This window comes from Pelmatolapia mariae, linkage group LG22, assembly GCF_036321145.2.
Source record: "Pelmatolapia mariae isolate MD_Pm_ZW linkage group LG22, Pm_UMD_F_2, whole genome shotgun sequence".
NCBI lineage: Eukaryota > Metazoa > Chordata > Actinopteri > Cichliformes > Cichlidae > Pelmatolapia > Pelmatolapia mariae.
Genome location: NC_086245.2, coordinates 16,537,812 through 16,565,462, shown reverse-complemented (window position 1 = coordinate 16,565,462; position 27,651 = coordinate 16,537,812). Strand labels below are relative to the sequence as shown.

The 27,651-nt window shown below is 40.5% G+C and overlaps 1 protein-coding gene across 2 annotated transcripts; it reads left to right on the top strand.

Moving 5' to 3' along the window:
- Positions 1 to 699: 699 nt before the first annotated feature.
- Positions 700 to 23,052, top strand: LOC135932974 (zinc finger protein 516-like). Of its 2 annotated transcripts, none has more exons than XM_065470777.1 (5): positions 700 to 1,008; positions 14,160 to 15,678; positions 16,569 to 17,840; positions 18,257 to 18,321; positions 19,731 to 23,052. In XM_065470777.1, the coding sequence occupies exons 2-5, from the start codon at positions 14,340 to 14,342 to the stop codon at positions 19,779 to 19,781; spliced, it is 2,727 nt and encodes a 908-aa protein (XP_065326849.1). In that variant the 5' UTR covers positions 700 to 1,008; positions 14,160 to 14,339; the 3' UTR covers positions 19,782 to 23,052. The 2 variants fall into 2 exon arrangements, with proteins under 2 accessions (XP_065326849.1, XP_065326848.1); XM_065470776.1 differs by having other exon boundaries at positions 700 to 1,350.
- The last annotated feature ends 4,599 nt before the right edge of the window (positions 23,053 to 27,651 follow it).

Below are 27,651 nucleotides of genomic sequence, written 5' to 3'. Positions count from 1 at the left end.
CTGGTTCCTGTTAAAAGTGAGTTTTTCCTTCCCACAGTTGCCAAGTGCTTGCTCATAGGGGTTCGTGTAATTGTTGGGGTTTCTTTCTGGTGTTGTAGGGTCTTTACCTTACCTTACAATACAAAGCAGATTAAGGTGGCTATTGTTCTAAATTGGTGCTATGTAAATAAAATGTAATAGAACGACTGTATATGCAAATATTAGCATTTAAAATCTATACCATTCATTTGAGGAAGTTTTTACTTTATATGCTTTTAATATACTTTAAATCATATAACATGTGCACTAATAAGCCATTAAAGTAGGATTTAAAGTTTTTTGCTTATATGAAAAGTCTAAATAATTGTTGCAAAACATCGCAAAACAATAACCCAACTCAAAATGACAAGTCTTGTAACACTTTCGCATAATAAAACTGGTTCACGGGTTCAAATTTTAAATGCAAATTTTAAAATATTTTAGATTACATATTCAGAGACCATGGAACCGTAAACTCCTCGTTTCTACTCAAGGTGCCATTAGTGAAGTGGCGGTGGCGGCACACTTTTACCTCCATTTGGGCCGCAAACACGAGCTCGACCTCACTCAATGTTCCGCACGCGCGCGCACCGGTCACCTCTCAGCAGTCAGGCTCAGCTGCAGTGAATGGAGGCGAGGCGCGCGCACGCAGAGATCACTCGTCCTTGCTTGTTATTAACGTTAATAACGTTATCTCTCGCGTCACTCAAGTCCCCGGCAACGACGACGGCCGCCGCTGCAGCAGAGGAGCGGAACGGGAACCGCGGTTCAGGTGCACCGCTGTGATTGAAATACGCGGAAGTTTTGACGCCACCGAGCAGAAAGGAGACAAGCACACCGCTCAAAGGATAGCCCCCCTCCGCCTCCCTCCTCCTCCGCTCCCCTCCCTTCGGTTTGTGGACAAGTGTTTATCCGCTGCGAGGCGAGAGCTCGGTCCGTGATGGGATTCCTTCAGGAGCGACCTGCCGCCTATCGTTAACCCCTCTGGAGGTAAGGAGTGAAGCCAAACGACGGTTAACTAACAAAAGAGACGCGGTGGGGTGTCGGACGGGACCAGCTTATACGAGAAGTGGTCCGTTTTGAGTTTGTGCCGGCGAAAGTTGACTACAACATCCCCGTCGGTTAGTTGGCAACTAAATATGGATGTCAGTTATTTGTAACACACTCGGGAGAAGTCGTGTGTCCCGTGAAGCGAGGCTGTTTCCTACATGTAGCGACCTGACACCCGCCCTCCCTGCCAGCTCCACACATTATCGCTTCTTTAACCATTACCATCATCTCCGGTGCGGTTCGGGCACAGCTGTGAAGGCGGTCGACGCACGCAAACTTGTGGTGAGTAAGTGAGCGCAAACGGGACAGACAACAAGGCTGCCATTGTACCGGATCAGCGGCGGATTAACGGAATTCCTTTTCTCTGCTCTGCACTGTCTGAATGGCCTCCAGCCTCTCTCTCAGCCTGCCTGCCTGCCTTCGTGTCTCAGTGGGTCTAACATCTTGATTTCTAACCACTCTCACCCCTTGCACTTGTTAGAAACAGTGAGCCCACAGAGGCCTCAGTGAAACATGTGGATGGGCCACTTAAACTGTATTGTTATCAGGAGAGGACTGAGGAGTAGGCTCCAAAAGTCAAAAAATGGTGTGTGTTTTGCTTCTTTTGTCTGACCAGTAGTACCAAACAAAGCAAAAGAAACAAAAAATTAGTGCATATTAATCTATAACAAAATATAATTAAAACTTTTAACCTTTTATAAAGATTGAGGCTGATTTAGCACTCAAACTGGATTTCAACCGGGTTAAGCAGAAGGAGCGGTCCCAATATTTGTCAGAAAGGGCCTTGGGGGGTGTTGTTTGTCTACCCCTGCCTCAAAAAGCTCTTGTCTTATGACTGATCATGCACAGCATAGCACTGAAGGATAAAGATTGTTATGTGGGTACTTAAAAGTCTTAATTACATCCCACAGAGAGTAATACCGGTTTGTCTTTTGTGGTACTCACAGGCGACAAACAAACCCAGGTCTAGATTTTAATTTACATTTTTTAATATGTTTTACTCCCCCCTCCCTCTGTGCACTTGCACATCATGCACCATCTCCAGCTCTCCCCTCCTCCCCTAGAGTAACCAACCAACATGTGGGGAGGTAATCCCAGCTATTAGGGTAATCTCCTCAGCATGGCGATCAATAGGGGAGGGTGTGCGACAACTACCAGACAAGACTAGTGGGGGGACAAAATTTGTGCTAAAGAAAAATGATTTAATCATCTAGATTAGGTCAGGAGGCCGGGGGTCTGGACAGAGGCTTGTTGCTGGAAGGGGGAGGGGTGCAGACAGCGCAGGCAGGAGGATGTGAGGGGTCAGGCCATCTCCACTTTGGGCAGCACCCACTGTGACAGTGGGCTGAAAGTAGGGATGCAGTGATTGGGAAATTCTGTGTGGAAATTGTGTTGAAAATAAGACACTTGTTAAATAAGCAGTGCCCATGCTAATGTTTTTATGTAATAACCTGTTTTGTGGTTGCAAAACAAAGGCAATTGTTATTGTAAGTGAAAATAAGCACAAACACAAGTTTTAAAATGGGTGGTAATAATCATTTCAATGTCCTTTCTTTTTAATGGGCAGCACTTTAATCTGGGGTGAATGTCAATGACCTCATCAAATAAAAATGAAGCTTCTTAGTCTTTAAATGATTTTTAAAAACCTCAGTTTACAATAAAAAAAATCCCTGAAACCATTAAACTGTTGTTCCCTGTGAATCCAGCATGAAGCAGTAAATACTCAGCATGTTTTCAGGGGACTGCTTTGTGTCTCAGTCACACCAAAAGAGAAATAAGATGGCAACCTCCTTGAATCTACAAAAAACAAACAAACAAAAAACTTCAGTTGTAGTGTTTGTTTGATTGGTTTTTTTGCATTCAGCGACTGATTGAAGTGGCTGCGTTACCAGTTGGTCGCCCACAGGCTGAGTGTGCAACATCCTCAACCTCTGGGTGGCCACTTTCGATCGTAAGGCTATTCCTGGAGACAGGCAACCCGTCTCCAAACACTTGCTATCAGACTCAGACTGACTGCACTCGCTCTCACTCAGGATATTTTGCTGTCTAATTGCCAACACTGATGAGGGAAACCCCCCTGCAACACGTGTCTTTGCAATAGGGGACCCGATGCAACTAGTTGTATTCAGGTTATAATTGTATATAAAAGCAAGGTGTCATTATGTCATTTTGCAGTTGAATGGCTGTCCTGCAGCAGATATGTCACTGTTGTCGATGGATTTCTGAATGTGTTTCAAATCTCTGAGGTTCTAGATGGATTCTGAATGTAAGCAGTTAATGTGAATTTCTGTTTATGTAGACGAGAACAGTTGTGCAACTTTTTCAGATTGATCACAAACTGCCTACCTAACCCAGTCTTTGAAACAGCCATTTCAAAGGCAGTAAAATTCCAAGTTCACTGCACTTGGTCTCAGTACTTTTGGTCGTGCGGCAAACACTTCGACCAGTTTCCTGTAGCGTTGTTAAAAAAAAGTCATATTACAACAAATGGCCAAACATGAGCTGCGGTGCTGCTGTTGATCACTTACTGTTTTCATATAGACAATCTCCACCCCAAATGTTTCAAGCCATCCAGATCATGCAATTATGTAACTTTAAACCATCTTTGAAGGATTTCCTCGTCCCTGAGGGAAAAGTGGCTTTAGTCAACTTATTTCTCAGTGTAACATCTATAATAGGTGTAACAATCTTTCAGTTATGTTTTACATACATCCAAATCACAGCGGACTTAGTTTTTTCAGAATGAAACAACAAAAAACCCCTAAAAAAGAAAACTAGTTTTGAGTGGGTTAAACACAGAAAACTGAGTTTTACACTTTAACGTAAAAACATCCACACTGTTCAGTGGGCCAAATGTCTGCAGCGGGTGAATCTGTGGCTAAAAGGCGTACGCGTTCTTGCTGAGTGTCCATCCTCTCTTTTGATGTGATTACCTAACAGCACATCATACAGATGGACCACATGCTGCATTCAGAGCATGTGGTGGTGTTCACATTACCTGGGCCTTATGTAAACAGATGAGAAACATCATCCTACAGAAAATCTTTAGGGACAAGCACGCTAATGCTTAAGCATTTAAAATTTAAGCAAGTAAAAGTTTAACTTTTACAATGTGTTTGCTAATTTTTCTACACCAAATTATTAATCAGGAAATTTGTCTTCTAATTACAAATGAAAAATATTCATATTTATGTTTAAAAAAAATTCTGAAAATGGAAATGGAAAACAAATTGAATTTTCTTTAGGAGCTTATTATCATCAGTATTGTTCTTTGGGCAACACTAATCTGCAGACTGCGTCATTTTTTACAAAACCACAAAGCAGCGTTTCTTTATGTTAGCACAATTAAGAATTGAATGGGCAGAGAACATTTATAGTTTTTGATGATTCATATAGGTTCCTCAATAAAGAAAAGAAAGAAGAACATGGCCTTTAAGTCTCCGGTGGAGGAACTGGAGTGCAGACACTGGCAGATGGAAGATGGGAGGGATGAGTAAGGCGTTCACAGATCCCTTCTGTTTGGTCCCATTGAGACCGAGGGAGACGAGATTGGATGGGTCTGGAGGAATCAGGTTACTATCGGCTCATTCTATTCCAAAGAAGTGGTGGTGTAAAAGATGCAATACCCCTATGGGAAACCTAATCCAGACCCTCCTGCCAGCTGTCATTCTTTTGCTCCAGGGTAAAATCGCTAAGCAGGTATCCCCTTACGCTTTTTCAATCCTTACCTTAATCATCAGGAAACGTGAAATTACACACACGTCATTACAAATCATTATCTACTACGTAACTTGAGAATTATGATCTTTTACGCAGATAGAGATCAATATTAGATGTCAGGAAAAAGCAAAACCAAAGCAACTTCAAGTATGTTTGATTTGAAATATCAGCTTTAGCATTTTGTATTGATTTTAGTTAAAATTATGTCAAATTTCTTTCTGATTTGCAGGGGAGTGATTCCGCTTCCTCAGCCTCTGATGCACTTTTTGCATTCAGACATTAATTCTGACTGCAAACCTGTCATAAAAATAATATTTACTGTACAGTTAAAGTGGCTGTGTCCATTATTTGGGCTCAATCTTCATTAGTCTGAGGATCAACTCAAGCTAAAGTTTATCTCCAATTTAAGATGCATAAGATTACAGTGACAGCCTCCTTTTTGATGAACCTATTAGTCAGTCACCAGAAAAATAACTAGAAAATGATGATAATCATAATTAGGCTTAAAAAAAAAAACAATAATACTGTTACAGAATTTAAATCAACAAAACATTTTCTAATAAGTGTTCTGATTTACTGCTTTTCTTGGCCTTATTCTGTAGGCTTAATCTCCTTTAATCTGCTGTCATTTCTTTTACTTAGTGGCTTGACTCGTATTTAGGTGACTATGAAATCAGTTTTTTCGAATTTACACCTATGGACAGGAGGCCGAACGATAAGAGAAAGGCCGATAAAGTAAAACCAGAGTGATAGAGACATAAAGGGAGACAGTCGGAGTGAGTTTGAGTTGACCTTGCCATGATAATCTAATCCCTGTCGAGAGTGCTTTTTTTAGAGAGCAAGTTAATGCCAGCAGATTATACTCCAGTGTCTCCCACACTAGCCAATCCGAACTGAAAAGAGAGTGGGTACACAGTGGATCCTCAGGCCTACCATGGAGGATAGATCAACAGTAATAATAACCTATAGTAATTGAAAATAGCCCTAAAAATGACAACTCTTCATCTTTGCTTTTCTGCTCTTTAGTGGAGCTGCTCAGGTGGTTTCTGATGTCTGCATGAGACCACTGTGTATTTCCGCAGCAGGTAAAACCGCTGCCGTCTTTTCTCTGTCATGTCATGGATGCCCCCTTTTGTGCACAAAGGGGCATCCGTGATAAAAGCCACTCATTGAGCAGCTCATCTCATGCAATGAAGAGTAATCCCTGTATATGTTGTGTAACCAAGTGGAGAGTTGCCCAAGGAGGGGGATGGGCACGAATGTGCACAAGTTTGTCCGTGCTTGTGACTGTTGAGCTCGTGGCTGTCTAATCTTTTAGGTACATTAGGCTGGTCGCCCACAGCGCCGTGCGGCCTCACTGTTTTTGTGCAATTAAGTCATTCTAGGAACGCCATAGGCCCTGAATAATAACAGGAGTTGCTTGTGAGCTGTAAAAGGATAATCCAGCTGTGGTGGGATGGAGAGTTGTCTGGAAGGACTGAGCTGTGTACTTTTATCACTGTGTGTTGATCTTGTTTTGCCAGTTTTTTCAAGACTTCACTCTAATGAGGTTGTTCTGTGGTCACTAGGTTATTCTAAGACCTCTACTGCTGCATTCAGGCCACGCTGGCAGGATGGGAAGAAGCATGCCTGTATTACTCTGAGAAAGTCATTGTTAGCGCTGTAGTCACACCACGCAAGTGGAAAAATATCTTGACATTTAAAATTTTTATGATGACACATATTTCTTTATATTTTTTATAGAAGGTATTTGACTGAAGGATAGAAGGAAAGCTTCTTTTAAACACACTGATATTTCTTTTGTTAACTGGACGAGTTTGTATTCAAGGCAATATATCTGATGTCCAGTTGCTGACTTGTATTGGATAGTTGCTACACATGAAGTCATGCTTGCACCTAGAGTTTGTGTTGAGCCCACAAAACCTGTAAGAAATTATCTTAAACTAACCAGAGAAAAAAAATTGGCGAATTGACAAGTCTAAAAGACAGAAGACACTCTGACACAAAACTGACATACACCTGCCTGTTTCATACATCAGAGTACTGCACAACAGCACCGGTTAGCATGGCTATCATCTGTTTACTTGTTCCCCTTCTCAGAGAGAGAGAGAGAGAAACGGGTAGTGAACTGACACCTGCTGTTGAACATTAATAGAATAAATAATACATTTAACCCACTAGTATTTCTGGCATTAACTTGGAAGGGCAGCAATATTTAAATGTCTACTCAGCTATTTATTGTTTTTTAACATTGACATTCAAAGTAAAAAATTATTATATCAATTAACCAGAAGCTGGCCATTTTTGCTTTGAAGAGTAGGTAATCATATAAGATCGATAAAAGATGGGCGTAGCTGCTGTGACATCACCTGTTGTCCTGATCTAAAGCCTTGAGCGTTTCTGCTGTCGACTTCTTGGTTGCAAAGACTAATGGCTCGAGAAGGGGCGGGTCTGACTGTGAGAACACATGCTCAATGACTTGTGATTGACAGTTGCGAGTGTGTGAGTGTGTGGTTTCATACCTGCATTTTGAACCATCGTATGATCAAGATCTACAAATTTTCTTAATTTGATTATTCAGTATATCCGACAGTGAATGACTTGAGTGCATAAAAAAGGCAGGAAAGTGTCTACAGAGGTCAAGTAAGAAATCCCCTTTCACGTAGATTTCTATGGGATTGAAGGCCATTAATTAAAAGTAAAGTGAGTAAAGTAATTCATCTTTACAGATCATTGAATTTCAGTTGTGCCTACTATAGATATACCTATGCCAGAAATGTAGAAGTCAGTAGCAATACCAGTAGAATTACATGATTCCCGATACCCAACTCCTTTATTAAAAAACACTTGAACATTACAAAATTACATTATCTGTAAATAAAAGCAGTACAGAACAAGAAATGTTAAGATTTTACTTTGATAACAGGAAACAGACTGAAATGTGTGTAGCTTAACTTTAAAAGGTTAAATTAGTTACATCATCTTAGCCATTATAGTTAACTTCACAACAGCAGTTCTTGCTTTTAAAAACAAAATGGTAATATGTATTTCAGGAGAACATGATACTTTGCATATTTAAATGCTGAACTGAAACTCGGTCACCTTTCATTCTGTGAACTGGTCTAGATGTCGGGCTTTTAGGTTCTTCTCTAAAGTATTTTCTTGCTTGTTCTAAAAAGCACAGTAGCATCATTGAACATTGGCTTTTGTGAATCAATAATCACTCCTCGAACATCCTCCTTACAAATGCAAAGTATTTCCATATATGACTCTTGCTGCCTTTCTTATCATCAGGTTGGGTTGCAGCTATTGCAGCAGCTGCACGAGTCACCATCTTCCACATGTAGTGTTTGCTATGCTTGTGGGCGTCCTCCTTCTTCTTCAGCATGTAAGAATAGAACATTTGTAGGTTTAAACCGCCCCACACTTTCAGAATTTTCGTAATGAAAGATGTGATAATTATCAGTTCTGGGGATATCTCTGGTCCACTAGGACTTGATGTGGCAAGCCTGACTTTGCTTTTAATTTGTTGTGAAATATCCCTTGTGCAACACTGTATTTCCTGTTATCCGCTAACAACTGACACAAGATTAATCATACTGTCAGGAATGACTGATGGGCAGAAAGGTTTTTCTTAAATTTATTGTACTGTCCATCTGGATAAGTTAAAGATGGGAAAAATATGATAGAAAATATCCTGAATATAGACTCAGACTATATTTGCAACAAAGATAACGTGTAATATTTTGGTTTTATGCCTCGTTTGTGTTTGCAGTTGGTGGACAGGATTACTGGACACAAAACGGTAGATGCGAGGTGAGGCTTAGCGAGTCACTGTGGCTTTGAACACTAGCATAAGGACAGTCACATGCCATCTCCAGTCAGGGGTATGTTGGCACAGGTTTGTGGATGTGAATAATTGGATGACTTCAGCACATGCACACACACACTTGCACTGTGTGCACATATGCATGCACACAGTCATGGGGTATACACACAGCAATGATTTTTCACATCTCTCACTAGTTTGCAAATACAGAAATGTGCAGACGTCAGCTGTTGTGGACATTTCTTTATTGCAAAAGGAAAAATTGGTATTTGAGGCTTTTTAGGCGTTTTTAAAGATTAGATGGGAGACTTCCAGTCCACAGCAGCAACCGGGCACACAATCAGTGCGCAAACATGCGACGCAGTGGATATTTTCATGCGAGCACACGCGCACATCGCAGAACGCAGGCTCTCAGCATCAGTGCCCTGACCATAGGGAGTTTGTGCTGAGCTGGTTGGGACGTCAGGATGAATCAGTGTGCGGACAGCTGACTGGACGTGCCTATTCATCAGCCAGAGAAAAGAGAGTGAAAAATGGAGCGAGGGATTCTAAAAGAAATGAGTTAAGCCCCAGAGCAACATGTTTGGCTATCTGCATTACTTTACAGATCCTCCAATGGGCTTTGACTGTTGTATGGGATAAAGGCTGAAGAGGTGGAAAAGATAGCTGAGTACAGGAAGGAGAGGAGGGGGGTAAGACAAGGGGAGTTTTCACGATTATTTTTGTTGTGTACACATGCAGTAGTAGGACACTGCAGATGCAAATATATAACACTCACTAAGCAGATAGGCTGCTTTGACAAAGGCATAAGCTCATACTGTAGAGGCGGCTACCTCTATTCTGATGGCCCGTTTATTCCCATCTGTTGCCCTCAGCTCTCTGACTTTATCCCCATTGTGTTAACTCATTACATTCGCCTTAACCATAACCCCTTAATTGCCACCTTCCAGTTTCTCTCCCATATCCTCCCCCCTCTTGGAGACAGTGTGCCACATTGCCCGTGCGTTAATCTGATAGCGTCTGCCTACCAAACACCTGCCATGTCCAGAAAAAACCCTCCTAAACTCCTCCAGATTCTGGGTACAGCACCCATTGTAGCGTGAGCGGATCAGCACACATGATAGCAAGCAGGCAGGCAGGCACGCATTTAGACAGATGCAGATGCACATACAGCAGATAATTAGACGAACAACCTCACCGCCTGAAAATCATGCTGGAGTCAGTGTTTTTGCTTTAGCCTTTATGAGTATGTGCACCTATTTTTTCCCCCCTTGCATTCAAAGGAAGACGAGACAAACAAGAGTTGTCTTTTGTCCCGCCTCTTCGCCCATTTGAAGACAGTGATGGGTAGGCCCAGGCCTCTTCGGTTTAACAATAACTCTCTCGACCCCCTAATGAGGGGTGGAGGGCCAGACATGAGGCGATGTGACAGTTCTGGTGCGGCTGACACAATAGCAGGTTTTTCTTTTGACTGCCTGGCTGAGCTAGAGTACCTTCTTTCACTAAAAACAGCCAAACAAATGGTCGTCCTTGCCTGAGGAACACGTTTAGCTACATCAGACTGCCTCTGCCATGCACTGTTCGTTATGTAGAGCACCACAGCTGCTTTTATGTTTGCCATTTTTTGAGGTCTCGATAAGAAGTCTCTAAAGGAGCTTCTCACGTCAAACTCATTTTCCTGGCAGACAAGATCATTTACTCTCTAAAATGATGAAGGATTTATCGCGAGATTGCAATTTTCTTTAACCGATTCTGATTTTTCCCTAAGCTTGACCTGCCGATAGAGACTTTTGTCAATTTGGTGTTTCTTTCTAAGAACTGTAACTGGCAGCATATACAAGCAAAAATCAGTTTCTCTTCAATGCAGAATATCATTTTTGTAGTAAAATAAGACTGAATAAGGCTGAGATGGAGCTAGCAGAGTTAAAGATGCACAAATTAAGCAATTTGTGCATCTTTAACTCTGCTAGCTCCATCTCAGGCAAAGTTAGAGAGGAAAGGTTGAGATGGTTTGAACTTGGGCATGCCCAAACCTCTCCAATAAACAACAGAAAGAGATACAAATAATTAAATGAGAATGAGTGGCTTTACAGCCACCTTTACCTGACATGTTTTACCCCTCCCGCCAAAGCAGGTGGAGCAGATATATATAACAAAACAAATATCAGGTACATCATTTCCCAGTGTCTTTATAACTTCACCAGATGACACAAAAGGATTGATGTCCTGTTTTTTACCCATCTCCATAATTTTCCTGGTAACTACTTTGATCCTTGCTTTGGTGAACTTGATAACTATGATGAAATATATTTGCCTTGATGTGCATTACGGAAAAAAAACATTGAAGTTGTTCTAAAGTTTATGAGGTGAATTCATAGAACAACAAACTTATTTGTTTTTCCAGTGTTTCCCTGGAAGTGATCATGGTTTTTTGTTTTTTTTTTTTTTTAAAAAAGGGAAAATTTTGTATCTCCTGAGTCGCTTGTTCCGATAAAAAAGAACAAAAAAAAAAGTTCTCTATATGAGTTGAAAAAGAATCATGTTGCGAACATGAGCAGCTGACCTGTTCAAGATGAGTCTCACTAAACATGTGATTATGAATCAGACAGCGTCGCAGGCCATGCAAAAATGACCCATTATATGCTGATTAGCCTTGTGTTCATGTTGCCAAAGTTTTAGCTATGTGGAGCTATGTGTTTTGATAAAACATTACTGTCCGAGGCAAGCTATTTTAAGATTTAAAAAAAAAAAAAAAAATCATTCATCCTTAAAGAAAAAAGTGAATGAAAAGAAAGTGGTGTGATCCAAAACTGTGAGCCAAAAATTTAGGTATAAACCAGGTCAGGGATCTGGACAAATGCTACATCACTATACCTGCAGTCTCAACAATGATTTGTGTGTAAAACCTTAAAGATTTAGATTATTTTGATACTAAAAGTTACAAATATACATTCTTACCTTTTTACTCACAATCTTGCATCAGCACTCAGCCCAGAATCCGTGCTCTGTATGTGCTAGTAAGTGAGTTTCTAAAATGAAGTTTGTTGATAATGGATTATTGATCGTGAATTAGAGTGGATGGCCCCTGGGGGCTCATCCTGGCTGGCCAGGAATGAATACATCTCTTCATGCTTCACCTCACACACTCAATTTCGGCATAAGCAACCAAAGGTCTGACAGACACACGCATGTTGAGACACTGACCCGTGGTCTAATAGGTACAGACAGCCGTCGTTCATCCAGTAAAGGACAAAGGTTATTCCAAAATCTCCGTGATGCAAATTGCCTCAGTGAGCTCTCACTCTCTCTTAGCACAGAGTAAAACAACCTTAATGTGAAAGCAACAACTGCTTGATCTTAAACAGTTTTTGAACCAAAATATTATTCAATTATTCAGTCATCAGTTTATTCTATTTAAAGAGATGAAATTAAACCAGGGGTGTCTACTCTCACTGCAGTGCTTTTTTACATGTTGCAAATCTCTTGTTGGTATAGATTGTTATACAATCTGGTTTATAAGATAGTGAGTCACAAATGCTGTGGCCACTGTAACATTCGCTTTTAAGCTTTAATAATTTTTCTGTATGGCTTCTCAGTTCTGAAGAATTTAAAGTTTTCTTTTTTTTTCTTTTTGGACATCAGCTGCTTTTTCACTCATTTTCAGTCCTTGTACCTGACCATGTTCATTGGAATGCTGTTCGTCTGTTAGGCCACTTAACACTGAGCTCACATAAAAACCAATGTTGCGTGAACTTGGACAAAAAAGCAGCTATTAATGCAAATTGTATCTTTAGACACTTTGTTACCAGCAGCCTGTCACGGAAACATATGAAGTGTTCCTACTTCTTTAGTTGAATTTATGAAAAAAATACATAAAACACTATTTTTGCACCGTTGAGGTGATTTTGGAACAGCTATTACCTGAAAACCTGGCATGTCTCAGCATGCTGTGCAGTGTTTCCTTAAAAATTGAAGATAACTGGACAAGTAGAGGACAAACGAAGACGTGCCAGACCTCGAAAACTATCTACAGCAGAAGAATACTAAAGAATTAAGGTGGTCATACCAAGGTTATTATTGTTAACAAAAACTAACGAAATAACGAAAACTAGAAGTGAAAAAACATTTTCGTTAACGGAAATAAAAATAAAAACAAGACTTTGCAAAAAAAGGAAAACTAACTAAAACTGTAATGAGTGTTCACAAAACTAACTAAAATTAACTGAATTTATAGCGAAAATGTGTTTAGTTTTCATTGATGTGTGTGTGTCATACAATAGTCTAGGGTAAAAATGAAGTGTAGTTTCCAGGTTTTTGTTCTTGCTGTGTCTCATTATGCCAGCAGGTGGCAAGTACGTTAGTCGAGTCGTCTGTGTTGCTGCTCCGTCCACGCGTAGCATCATGTCAGCAAAAGTCTTGAGAAATCGCTAGAGTCCAATTTCGGATTACTTTGAATATGACTGTGTTTTAGATAAAGCAAGTGTCTTGTAGTGGAAAGAGACAAATTATGCGGGATATTTCTAAAGGGAAAAAAAATCCCACAAACCTTAAAGTGCACTTAAAAAGCTTGCACAAGAAGGCTAACCTAGCTTACCTTGAGAAGGTAAGGGAGCACGCCCAACCCTCATCCCCAAAAACAGAAGCTAACCCCAGGCAAGGCAGCGTGATGCATCCCAAGACAACTCCACAAAAAACATTAATGCAGTGCTTCCAACAGCGAGCCGATGGCTGCTGGTTAGTCAATTCGCAGGAACATCAGAAGCGAGAGGAAGCGTTGGCGAATATTTTTATTGAGACTGGGATATCTACACAACTGCGTAGTTGACTGAGTCAATTGCCTTCAAAAAGTTTAGCAATTCATTTGAACCAAAATTACGAACACCCGGTGCTGCAAGAGTTAATAGTCTCATTGGGGCCAAGATATATCTTTTATAGTTACCTGGTATCAATGGTTGTTCATCTGCCCTAATTGTTTTTTTTTTTTTAAAGAACCCATAGGTGGGAATGTGAGTTGTCTGTCTCTGCGTGTTAGCCCTGCGACAGACTGGCGACCTTTCCAGGGTGCAGGGTATAGTAGCTGGAATAGCAACATACCCAAGGATAAGCAGAAGAGCATGACTGATAAGATGAAACTGGGATTTTGTTACACATAATTATTGCAAACACGACTAAAACTACAACTGAAACTAATCAAAACTAAACTGAAACTAAGGATTTTCAAAAAAAAAAAAAAACTAAACTAAACTAGCAAACAAATGGTAAAAACTAATTAAAACTGATATAAAATTGAAAATCTGAAGTAAATAAAAATAAAAACTGATGAAAATTGCAAAACTATTAAAACCCTGGGTCATACCAAGGATTGACTTTCAAGCTGGTTGTCTTTGTGTAATCTCTGTTTTTTCCTTAAATACTGTATTTTCATATATGTTTTCATATTATTTTAAAGCCATTTGGACAGACTTTTTTTAACTGGCTTTTTTCTGAATTTTGGTAGTTAATTCAACTATCATAGGACTCATTTCAGTTTCTTTTTTTCCAGGTATCATAAAAACAGCATGCCACTTGATGAAGGAACTTCTCTTCAAAGATCGGGATTGGATACTAAAGCTGTGATGTTTGGCAAGTTTTTGTTACCTGTGCTGAGAACTCAATAAATTTTGGAAGAATAACTTTTCTAGAGTTTCACAGAGGATTTATTAAACAGCTGTGGTGATTCTTGATGACTGGTGGTCTTGGAAAAGTGATGGAGACAGAAGAAAGGGAGGATGTTTCACAAAAACACACAGCTAAGGTGGAGGCAGAGGATGAGGTAACCTCATGCCACACCTGCGGGGTGTGTGGCCGCAGTTTTCCACTTCTAAGCTCTCTATCTCAGCACATGAGAAGACACACTCGGGAGAAGCCTTACAAGTGTCCCTACTGTGAGCACAGGACAGCTCAGAAGGGCAGCCTGAAGGCCCATATTCGAAGCCATAAATTGGGCCTTTTGAGCCAAAACCTCAGTGACAGGGAGGGGGATGGAGATGAAGGGCAGAAAGAGGATGCTGATATAACTGACCCTCCTGAGCTCAGCAGCCCACCTGATAAAGCTCATAACATTAATGGAAAGGTCAAGAAGAAAACAACCAAGAAAAAAGTTAAGGGTAAAGATGGTGTCGAGATTAGCGATGGAGGTGATGATGGACCTTTTTCCTGCACCATTTGTGGCCAGGTTTTCCCTCAGGTATTACTCCTCAAGTCTCACATGAAAAGGCACCGTGGCTCTCAGGATCACGGTTGCCGGATATGTGGACGGCGCTTTCGCCAAGCGTGGTTCCTCCAAAGTCACATGCGCATTCATCGAGTGAAAGCCCAGCTAAGAGGCAGCAAAAGCAACGAACCGCCTGCCACCATCAACGGGGTTCCTCAGGACCCAGCATCACTGACGAATGAAGAGTGCCTCTATGAGCTCTGTGCAGGCTGCGGTAACTTCTTCAATGACCGCAGGACACTGCAGATACACGAAAAGTTGCATAAACTGAACCACACTCGCACTCAGATGCAGAACCCAACACAAGGAAATGTGGAGTCCTCCGAGGTTCAAGATGCTAAGAGGCAGTTTTTGGAAAGCCTGAACCTCATTTCTGCTGGACCCAGGGAAAGCCCTGAGGAAGTGAAGCTGGGCAGTCGAATTCCTGAGCTGGATCCAATTTGTAGTTACCAGTCATGGCAGTTAGCTACAAGAGGACGGCTAGTCGAGGCTACAGAAAAATGTCTGGGATGGGAGGAGAGATTAGCTGATGCGGAAGTGGCATATGACATAGAAAAAGGCGAGTACGTCCCCTTGAAGCAAGAGAAAAAGAGAAAGCCAAATGACACAGCCGGCTCCAATCTTAAGAAGAAGAAGGGTGACGCAGGCCTTGATCACAAAGGTGGTGACAAAAAGATTAGCCAGAAGGACTCTATTTTGCTGAATGGACTTGGTCAAGCATTTTATGAGGCACTGCAGACTAAAAACGTTAAAGATGTTCACTCCTCATCTAAACAGACGAAGAACATCAAGAGCCTAGACCAGGAAGGTGAGCCGAATCCACCACAACACACCATAATACATTATCCACGACAGAGCTTAGACAAGAGTTTATATTCGTTGATCAGGCTTAGAACAGTTTTGTACTTTTACCATTTATAAGCATCAAAGCATCCATTAAGGGCTGTATTTTATACAAACTGATTTCTGAAAGGTAAATGAAACTACAACTCTGGTACAAAAATGAGTTAAATTGGCGATATATTGTGTAAAGGAGAGATCACTAGCGAATTTCTAAATGAATTACAGCAGCAGTAATTGCCCTTTTTTACACAAGAATGTCTGTAAAAATACAAACGCAGTAAGGTTATCTTACCTAATATTTTAAGGGACTCCTAATATATAAATCTCAGCATTAATAATTGTTTTATTGGCTTAACAGATCTTAAAAAAACTGTTTTGGTTGGATTTGTAGATTCAGATTTAGATTTATTAATTGTGTGTTAGGGGTGGGACAAAATATCAATATGGAAAGTTTTATGTAACAGCTTCTATTTGTGTACAATATCTTTAGACTAATGACAAATATCTTTATTACTATTAAAACATGCTGATGCTATGTTCTACCAGTCTGACTTACCACAATGACTGTCAATACTCATCATGGCAGCACCAATAATCATAAAATAAAGCTAATAGGGCCAATATTAGCTGTTTGCTAATATTTTGGCATCTGGATTTATAATGGTCAATAAATAAATACAATTTACATTTAATAATAGCACAATACATAATTCTTGCTTTTTGTCTAATTAGGGGTGTTTTTTTTCTTCCTTAGCTAGATGTGTAATCCTTCTATCTTTATTATACAGTCTTTTTGTATATGTAAAAAAACTGACCTCATCTGTTATGAATGTCCCCTTCTGTTTTTACCTGCAGATAAAAAAAAATATTTCTGCGAGCACTGTGATTTCCACACTGTTGACACCGCGCTACTCAGGTCTCACCTGCACACGCAGCACCAGGACTTCCTGAGTTCCTACAGCAAACAGAGCACCAATTTGGACATAAGCAGAAGTGGTTCCAAAGCCTCAAGATACATGGACTACCTCAGAAGCAGGAGCATCTTGCTCAGTCAGCCATACTGGAATCCTTATTCATGTTCTCCAAGCCAGGAGTTAGTAGAGTCAAACATTAAAATGGAAAAGACAAATGGCTCAGAGGTCAAAGAGCAGGGACATGCTACTGGCGATGCTAGCAGCCTCCTCAATCTTTCTTCTTTACCCATAACTGATGTTAGTTTTTCAGTAAAAACACAGGGCCTGGTGAGACATCAGTGCCCATACTGCTCCCACACCACCAACTACCCAGAAGTACTGTGGATCCATCAGCGTGTTGCCCACAGGGTGGATGGCAGCAGCACCATGGCACCCAAGTGGGCACCTAGCATTAACAGTCTCAAGAGTTTAAAGGCAGGTGCTTCTCAATGGAGACGCACAGGGCCGCCACCCTTCCTCGAAGGCAAGGACTGTCCAGCTTTGCCTACTCCAAGAACGCAGCGCACACAGCCTCCCGGGGTCACAAACCATGGCAGCAGCAGCAGCAATAAGCAGTCGTCCCACAAGAATCAATCAGGCACCCTGAAGTCCAAGCATCAGTCAAAGGACTCACGACCTTCAGATGCGACACAGTCTAGTGGCAAGGTTGGACTCCAAAATCAAAAGAAGGAGCATAACCGAACAGTGGAGGGTGGATCTAAAGGCTCCAGCACCCAAGCTACTTCGTCAAACAGCATTGTGAACAGCAAGAGTCTCCAGAGCTTGCAGCCTACAAGCAGCCCAAAACAAAGAGGCAACAGAGGCACTGTGGAGGGGAACTTCCCACAGGAGGGTTTGGGTTTTATGCTGGCAAGAAATCGCAGTGGGAATTCTTCTTCTTCTAACACAGATAAGCTCCACTCTCGCAGGCATTCAAGTGACTTTTCTTCAGGTCCCAAAGGTTCTGATCTCTGGGCTGCCATGAATATGTGGGGGCTACACGGAAGCAAAGCATATTTAGATACACTCCGAATATCTCAGGGAAAGAGTGAATCAACAGGAGAAACGCCAACGGACATCGATATTTTAAGTCTCCTGAAAAACTACAGTCCACATGATCTGGCAGCTCTCTATCAGCACTGGGGCTTTGTTGATCCCAGGCTTGTTTCACAGGGTAAGGAGGAAGCTTTGCTTTCTGCTTTATTTGCTGTAAATGATCAAAGAATGAGTACTGTTTAGATCAGGGGTGGGGAGCTCCTGGATTCGAGTGCCGGTGTCCTGCAGGTTTTAGATGTGTCCTTGATCCAACAGAGCTAATTTAAATGGTTAAATTACCTCCTCAGTATGTCTCCATGTTCTCCAGAGGCCTGGTAATGAACTAATCATGTGATTCAGGTGATATCTAAAACCTGCAGGACACTGGCCCTTGAGGCCTGGAGTTCCCCCACCCCTGGTTTAGATGGAGGCCTTACACACTGTCTAACGTTTTTTAATGGTTGATGTATAGTTGCCAACTATTATAAAAATCTACTGCTTTCAGAATGAGAAACAGATGTTTCAATGCTCTTTCACTACTTTCTACTTTCACAGCAACGATGCAGTTAAATGGAAACTTTGGAAATGAAGTCCATTCCTCGTCTGAAGCTTCCAAACAGGTATGTTTTTGATTTTACTGATAATTTCTAGATTTGTATTTCAGGCAAAAAGAATTGTGAATTAAAATAATCTTTGCATCCTTCATTTTAAAATCTTTAAGACTTTTCTAATCATTGATGGTCATAATTGGTTATTTGACTAGGTTGGTGGATATATACTTATAAAGTATATAAATAATTATGGTTTAAAAATTGAAAAAATAGCATTTTGTGCTCCAAACCAATTATATCTGAAAACACAAGCCTACCTTTACATCATTATTGATTAACTTTACATAGAACATGTTTTTAAAATCCTGTCAGTTATCTGGTGCAGGGTAGTGTTTCTCTTTATATTTGTATCACAGTTCAAACCTTAACTACAGTTTCATCTAAAAGGTAACTCAAGCCAGTTAACCGTAGATCTGCAAATCAGTTATTTCACTTTCCAGAGTGAAGTACAGCATAAAGTCCCTGCTCACCTCGTGTACAGTATGTCTTTACCAACTGTGTGTTCCTGCTCTGTGTCTGTACCTCGTCTGTGTCTGTCATTTCTGCGCACACGTGCGTCTGCGTATTGTCTTGTATCTACGTGCGTGGCTGTCAGCTCCCACAACCTGGCTGTCTCTTCCTTCTCGTTTCCGTAACAGAAGCTGACAGGGATGAGGCAAACAAATAATAAAAAAACATTGTTGTCCCCCTCAGGGTAAAATTCGCACAGCATCTCCATATGGTGTGTCATCAGCCTGTCAGTCAGGCCTACCCTGATGCTACCTACAACTGTTCTTGCTTTCTCCTATTCCCCCTAGAGTAATGTGTGGGCAACTTTTTGAACACGAGTGATGGGCACTGTCTGTCTTCAGGGTTGAGGATTTCTAAGCCAGACAACAGTTGTATGTGAGGTGTAAAACAATACTGGAGAAACATGACTTTGTAAAAGATTTTTAAAAATTTCTATTTCTCCATATCTTATACAGCATTTGTGCATCGCTCATTTCCATCTTTTTGAGGACACTCATAGACCTTTGTCTTAACTAAAGGGCTAAACCCGACCCACCGGTTATCAAACTGTGGGTAAAGCTACTGCAGGGGTGAGGGGTGTGGGCAGAATTTAATGAAAATGAAGTTGAGATAATGAATGATTTATTGCAGGGACTATGGACTGGTTCCTATATAAAGCTTTTCTACTCTACCTGAGCATTTAAAGCGCTTTATACAACTTTTTTCTATGCTTAGGTGCTTTTTTCCTAACATTCACACACATTCATACTCCATTGGAGGCATCAGAGTAACTTGGACCAGTCGCACCACCAACCTTCTGATCAGTAGTTGACCTGCTCTACCTCCTGAGCTACAGCCACCCTCAAAAACAAACCAGTTGAAAACCTGTGCTAGTGCTAACTAGTGTTACTCACACTTGTCTTTTGCAGATGAACAGCCACTCCACTTCATCCTCAGGGTCTCTGCATAAAGGAACGTAACGAAACATTGTGCTTCTCTTGGTTGCAAAGTTCTAACTGCTGAAAAAAGAGAGGCCTGCTGTGCTTCAAAGGAACTAGCCATAACTCCTGGAGAGGACAGAGGCTCTGGAATATGCACAATATATGCAAAGCAATGCGGTGGACTTGTTTGATTTTGTATTATGATTGTTTGATTTGAAGTGTTAAGCATGTTACGAGTGTAGATATGATAGTTAAATAAACGCACATGATGTATTTTTGATTATTTTATTTGGTGAAAATGAGGCAAATGTTCAGGATTATTGTACAAAACAACAGGAAAGCGTTGTAGAAGTACCACAGCCAGGTGGAAATTAAATGTAGAGCCACAACTATGTGGCTAAACAGATGTTCTCTTGGCTTAAGGCCCAGATATCTGCTTGTTTTTGGTTACAAAAAGTAGATCCTTGCAGAGCAATACAACATACCAAATCTTACAACTCGTAATTCCAATAAAACAGCTGTGATGCAAATACGTGTTTTTAACTGCTGTATATCAGTGTCGAGTTTAAGTTTGTTGTTTTGTTTCATGTACAAATGTCTTCTTTTTTAATTTTTTAATTTCCTTGGTTGAGTATGTGATTTTTTTTGCAGATAACATGGTGTCACTTGTGTTTTCAGCCCACAATTTAAATGATAATAATAATTTAAAAACTGCGAACAGCTTTTGAGTCGACGTTTTGAGTTTGCCAGTTTTCATTTGGTCAAAAGTTATTTGTCACTATGCATCATCTCAAGAGTGGTCTGGGCAAATTCAGAGGACTCTCTTTTAAAATGCAAGTGTTGACCCAAGGCCTTAGTCACACAGGCCTAGAGACCCTTTTGCAAACCCCTGGCAGACTCTTGGTACCCTAACAGCTGGTGAGTCATTCCTGGAGGTTGCTGAGTGAGATGTGTCACAAGGAGGGTGCTGCACCAAAAATCTTCTTGTCATTGCTTTGGTTATTAGCATATTAATGCTATCACTTATTGTTTACACTGAAAATGTTGATTTGTATGCTAGCACTTGTCAACTTGCCACTTTAACCAAGACATTTCAGAAGGCACAACTCTTACTTTAAAGGTAAATGTTCTACATTGTCCAGTTTGCACTTTTTCCACTTCTCAAATATTTTTGGCCTTTTTACAGCTTTATTTGAAAGGGTACAGTGAAGAATGACAGGAAAGCAGAGGAGCGAGAGCAGGGAAGGCACAGGCCACAGGTCAGATTCAAACTCAGGCTGGCTGCTCTCAGCCATGCGGCATATGGGTGCCTGCTCATCACAGTGAGCTAAACCGGCACCCCACTATTCCCACTTTTCGTTGTTTGACTGACACTCGACAAGTAGTTGGCGACTGTTTGCAACATCTTCTGTATAAACTGCAGGGGATCACAGCAATGGAGAGACAAAAGCAATAACAAGGTTTTTGTTGCAGCACCTTTTTGATGACCAACATCAACAAGCAGCCACCCGGCTGCTGACGTGGACACCAGTGAATGCGATACCTCAAGAATGAGGAGACGTAGGAGCTTCAAATTAATAACACACAGGTTTCTCTACTAAAAATCTCCGACAGGGTTAATCACTGCCTGGTCTTTAAGGCTCTGCTATTTTAATATATATTTATATTTTTTACAGTGTTCAAAACTTTATATTTTGAACCCTACCCAAACCTTTTCTCCAGTTTTACACATTCCTCATGTAGTTTCACCAGTCCAGCCCACTTAAAATCAAAGTGGGCTGTATGTGGCCCACAGTGTAAAAAGACTTTGACATCCCTGCTTTAAGGCTTTAGCAGATGTCCAGAACAACAAGCAACCCATTTTTCCCTAGCAACTGATGGTTGCAAGGTGGTTCCCAACCAGTCACTATCCCTGTGTGACCAGGGCCTAAGATAGAAATAGTGCATTTTTTCCTGTCAGTTTGGAATCAGTATGTTTCCTAAGGTCAGAAATCTAATTCAATTGCTTCAAGCACAGCAATGCCATAGAGTCCTCTAGCTCTGCTTCAGGTTAACAAACTGCTCCGTTGTAGTTTACAGTAACTTCAGCAGAATCTTTTTGACCAGTGAAACAGCACAACCAGAAACGGGACCCTAGTGTTTATCTTGTATTTTGTTAATGAAAGGTCTTTGGCCATTTTCCAAACTTTAGGTCCAGGATTGATGTGAAAAATGAATCTACAGTCACGCTCGTCATCGAAGCCAGTCTTTAAAAAGGGTCTCAGAACAACCAGTGAACAATGAAAAGTGCTGCCATGTTTTTATTTTTATTTTAAATCCAAGTTTAAAATTTAAATGCAACAATTTGCCCTTATGTTTTCAATTAGAGCGCAGACATCTGCACTTCTTTTGGGATTGTGCTAGTGATGTAGCCATTTAATGCTGTGATTTATTTCTTTTAGAAGTAGAACTTGTAGCGATGAGCGTTTCTACTGATCTAAAACTCACCTCAGTCTCCAGTTGTTTTCATGTGTTTCATTGTTTGCAGATTTTAGTATGTTTACATTTCAGTTCCTCCTTCTCAGTGCATTCATATCCCATAGAGACGTAGTCTATGCACTTAACTAAAAGCCATCAACTTATGGATTCTTGGGAGATCTTAAGAATCCATAATTATGAAAGCACTGACTTTAATCTGTGTGGAGAGATTTTTCTTCTTTTTGATAAATATTGTAAATGATAGTTTTATTTAATGGTCTTTGTTTGTTTGCTATGAGTCGGATTTCAACAATTAAAAGTATTTGATATTTGTAGTAGCAGAACATGTTAAAAACATGTTGAATTTTCGTCACGTTTGAGGTCAGAGGTCAGGGTCAGCAGGGTGTGATGCTCCCGCAGCAAGTATCACTGAGCCTGTGTTTTGCAACGACCCTGTAACTGTAACTCCTGTTTGGCATGAAGAGACAGGAAGCACTGAGAGAGAGATATTTACGCAAGTCTGAACTCTTATGCAAACCTCCAGCTTACAGTTGAGCTCTCGCTGGGTTCATTTTTGTGACTATGTAAACATGTTTCATAGTTATTACGTTGGTTCAGAATTTATATTTTCGACAGATCAACAATTTTTGTCTGACTGTAAAATTCAAATAAAGTTGGTTAATGCCGATGGCGTTGGGGTTTTTTTCTCCATCACATAGCATCTTCATTCAGAAGCCTCACCTCAGAATCACGTCACAGTGTCACGTTTCTTCTCAGCACAGTTTAACTCAGCTCTTTTCTTCTAGTTTGCACAATATATATTCAAATAAAGTACAACGCATTTCTTCTGCTCTTTAATAAACAAAATGACAAAACTAAATAACAATTGGTCTCATTCTTGCTGCAGTGTATCACTTCTACCAGCAGGTGGCAGACAACGTCAACAAATGAAGGAGTTGAAAGCCACTTTTGTTTACTTATTGGCTCTTGGATAAGTGGCTTTACACCTTACTTCTTCTACACTTTTTAACAAGTAACTTTCTCCTATTTGCAGTGAGACTTCCTTTATATGCTGTCTGTGTGTACAACTCACAGCAAAGAAATCACGACGACTGCTAATGAATTAAACCTTTCTCCCCATCATCCACCTTTGTGATGGTTTTATAAAAACACAGTTACAGCAGATCTCTTAGATTTAAACTCAAACTCCTCATGCAACTTTCAGCAGCTCTTCTTTTGTGTGTGTGTGTGTGTCAATTATAAAAATCCACAAACGTACATCAAAGCATATTTTTGTGTCGGGGCGTATGTGGCGCTGACCTGATCTGACAGAGGAGAAAATAACAGCTGAATAAAGGCATTACTTGCACTGACTCTTGTGCAGCATATTGACGAGACATGAGCACAACTGTGCGTCTGCGTGTACACTGTGTGTGCCTGTGTGTCCTTGTCACAATGTGTTTGTCAGCGGGTCGTGTTGAATCTTGGTGCAGTGACAGCATCAGTTTGCTGCCTGAGAGACATCAGAGATCATGTTCGCAGAGCCACCAGCAAGAGGGCTGAGAGCTGGTGCTGGCCACAGGGACTGGGAGTAGATAATGTCAGGCAGCTCGGAGCAGGAGAAATGCAGTGGCATATGTTGTCTGACAGGGAAACGCCTGGATGTTGTCGGGCAGAGAGGGGGAGACGGTTTGGTGGCCAATGGGAGTGACAGCTGTCAGGAAGTGCTTTCTGTGTGTGTGAGAGCTACTACTAAGAGAACCTAAGAGCTTTAGTCCTTGTAACTGAGTGTTTTCATTATGGGAAGCGTCTAAAAAATGCTCTTTTGGGGTGGTTTAAAGGTTAGAATTTGAGTTTAGGGCTCACTTGAATTTGGTTAGTTTGAAATTAAAGCTTGAAATCAGACTTGACGTCAGCTCTGTAGAAAAACATCACAATCTTGATATCATACGAAAGTTACGAGGCTTTGAGTTCTCTGATTGCATGAAGAAAAGTCTCATACATTATAATACATGAAAATAATTACAAAAACAAATGATGAGGACGTTAGTCTGCTGTATCACCAAGCCACTGGGAGATTAGAGAAAATATTCCTCTTCTGTAAAATAATCGTATAAAATTGTACAAAGTTCTATAAGCAGCTAATCAATACTGTCATGAACTCCGCTGGCAAATGCTCTGCTTAAGGATAATAAAAGGTAAGATTTAATCAGAGTGTGAAAGGTGACAGCTGGGTGTGATTATTTAAACAGTCAAAGTTTGATTTTAGGGGTTAAATTAAGTGCAATCAGTGTAAGCACAGAAGCAAGATGTTTCTTAAACATGCTGCTTTATTTGGTTAGAAAATTTCAACACACAAAGCCATAACCGGTTATTTCCAGTGATTGGACTTTAGGTCGCTAAACAGAAATTGCAAACGTAATATAAGGGGGTCACAAGATAATGTAGGACTTTAGGACTAATTCTTGGTCCCAAAATCTCCTGAAAGAGAAAATTAGGAAAGAAAGTTAGAGATGTAAGGCTAAGATGGTGTGGTGTGATGTGCAAGAGGAGGGATAGTGGACGTTGAAGATGGAGCTGTGAGGCAGGAGGAAGATCACAGAGAAGATTCATGGATGTAGTGAAAAAGGATAGAAAACACATTTTCCTTTAACAATAGTAAGTATAAAGTATTACACAGAAAAAAATTAAGCAAGCATTTTTAAAACTGTTATTTCAACTTTCTTTTGTATTTAACAAAACAAAACAAAACCACAGTTTTACCTGTTCAGGCCTCTTAAATCAAAAATTAAACAGTTTTCTATTCATGCCACGGAAAATAAATAAATAAATAAATGAATGAGCAAAAAATAAATAACATTTACAACCGCTGATCTCGGCCTTAAGTTGCAAACGACAGACATGTTGCATTAATATTTCAATGCATTTTACACAGTTTTTGTCACATCTTCTTCCATCTATTTGATTTTGAAACCTTTGCATGCGCTTCATGAAGCTCTGCGTTGGCTTTCTGGTTGTGGGTGTCGCCATATTTCCATATAAAAGCAGATTTTAATTTGGCCTTACAGTGCATTGCTGTGCCTCAGTTTTACATACTGAGACCCCACTGTGACAGTAATGACTAGGCAGCGGGCTAAAATACTGAGCGCTGCCTCAGACAGGTGGACACTACCGATAAGGAGATTTCCCAGCAGCCTCAGCAGGCGGTTGTAAATGTTGTTCTGTACACCCTGATTGTTAGATCATGTGACCCGGGTCAGATATGTGATTCCTACCTGAATGCGTGCAGTCCTACTCGGTTGACGAGAAGCAGCCAGTAAATTGTAATAAGAAAAAAAGAAATTAATAACACAGTTCTTTGTAAACTTCTTTCACATATTAAATATGTCCCAAATATTCAGAGAGAATCCAGTCAGTCAATGAAAAAAAAAGAATAATTGAAAAATAGGGGGAAAAAAAGGTGCCTCAATTTCTATTAAGCTGGAAAGCGTTTTAAGGTAATCTACACCTTTATGAGTTTAGATTTGCAGATATGCATCCAAGTGAGAAAAACTGCTTATAAGATGTAAGCTTGAAGCGAGTATAGAAGCTGCTCAGTTATGGGTTTTTAAAAAAAAAAAAAAAAAAAAGTGAAGCGTAATAGCTAAACCAAAAGAAATCAATGAAGCAGTTAATATCTCAGTCTAGCATAAGCAAGTTGTGGTGCATCGATGCAAAGGATGGCAGGACACACCAAGAAGAAAGCTGTGTTGGGGCTGGCTGCTTTCTTTGTGCCTCCCAAGTTGGTATCTTACAGGATAATACAGAGGAGACTCAGTAATGACCCTGGTATTGGAGGTAAATCCACTACAGAATGACTTCAAACAAAGAAAATCTGCCTTTCAGTGTGGCCCAGTCAGAGCTAAGCACTTTAACCCAATAATGATGCTGTGCAGTGACCTCAAGATGTAGCTGTTTCCCCTGGAAGTCCTAAAATTATGGCTAAGCTCGAGCAGTTTGGTAAAGGAGGGTCTAAATCGGAGGGTTTTTTTTTTTTGCCACATAAGCTTTTAAAGAAATACATATTATTATAATTTTTGGCTTGCTGTTAGCTTAATTCTGTTGTGTTTCTTTCTTCATGACACTGACAAAGATTAGGTCATATGTTACGACCGTTTCATGCAGGAATCTTGGTGATTTTAAGTGGTTTGTTTATCTCAGGAGGTTTTTACAGGAGTATGAACTTTAAGTTTACAGTGTTCTTAATCAACAAGGAAATCCTCAACTGTCTGCAAACACAAGACCTCAAATACAGTGAAATACAAGTTATTTGGGCCATGATATGAAGCTATTCTATATGTAGTAAAGACAGAGTGTGACAGGCCAGGTAGAGACACACAGGACAGAAGAAGGCATATCCATCAGATTAACACACAGTAATGTCTTCCTGGTCTGGCTCCCAGCATCAGTGATTTATCAATGCAAAGCTAATAGCATCAATATGAATCTAACTAAAAATCAATATTTCATTATCTAATTGTTAGTGGGAATGAAGAAGGATGATTGCAGGAGATGGCGTTTGAGAGCATCTGGAGTTCACAGAGACATCTGGAGGACAAACTCGAGCAGTAACTGCACACTTAGTTATGACACACTTCCAAAGGGTAGGGGGTAAAAAAAAAATGAATGTATGTGCCTTTAATGTAGTAAAACACTAACAACAAACAGGCAAAAATCCAATGATTTGTTGCAAAATGCTACCGCAAGGTTAAAACAGAGTCACCACCTTACATTTCATCAAACAGATCCTCGCCTCATCCCCACACATACACCCACAAGCTGCAGTCTGAACCATCCATTAAAAATACTGAAATCAAACCAACACAATCATCTCGGACCTCCTACATCCATCACTCCTGGCAAATGGGGGTGTGCTGGCAAAAGTCAATATGATGCAATTTGGTAACAAAGATGCATAAAATGAATCAGCTTAATCCTTTCAGTCACTCTGACACAAGGACGTCACATCTTTAAGACCACTGTTTCACTAACCTCATCAATTGCTTAAAATTGTTTCTGCTTGTGTCCACTAATCAGGTTCGATTTGCATCTGGAATACAAAGTGAGCACTGCAGTTATCATCTCAGAGGGTAAAGAGCATCCCAGCACCTTTAACTTACGATTACTGGAATTACACTTTTTCACATTGTCACCTAATTTCATTAAAAAAAAAGAAAAGAAAGAAAGACCCAAACATCTAGAGACACAAAATATAAATAGCTATTCTAGAACTGTTTGGAGGGTGCACACATGCATAGGGGGTGCCCACTACAAGGGCACCCCCTATGCATGCATGCACAACGCCTCAGAGTGTACACAAATGTCTTGGACCCTCGCATATTTGCCATTGGAGAAAGTAGACCACTGGCAAAAGGCTGTCAGTTCCAGACCCCCAACACAGAGCTGTACCTCA

Excerpts from the sequence above, each read along its gene's own strand:
- LOC135932974 (XM_065470777.1), top strand. The coding sequence starts at position 14,340 with ATGACTGGTGGTCTTGGAAAAGTGATGGAGACAGAAGAAAGGGAGGAT. Across the intron at positions 15,679-16,568 it reads CAAGAGCCTAGACCAGGAAG|ATAAAAAAAAATATTTCTGC; the intron begins GTGAGCCGAATC and ends TTTTACCTGCAG. Across the intron at positions 17,841-18,256 it reads TCCCAGGCTTGTTTCACAGG|CAACGATGCAGTTAAATGGA; the intron begins GTAAGGAGGAAG and ends CTACTTTCACAG.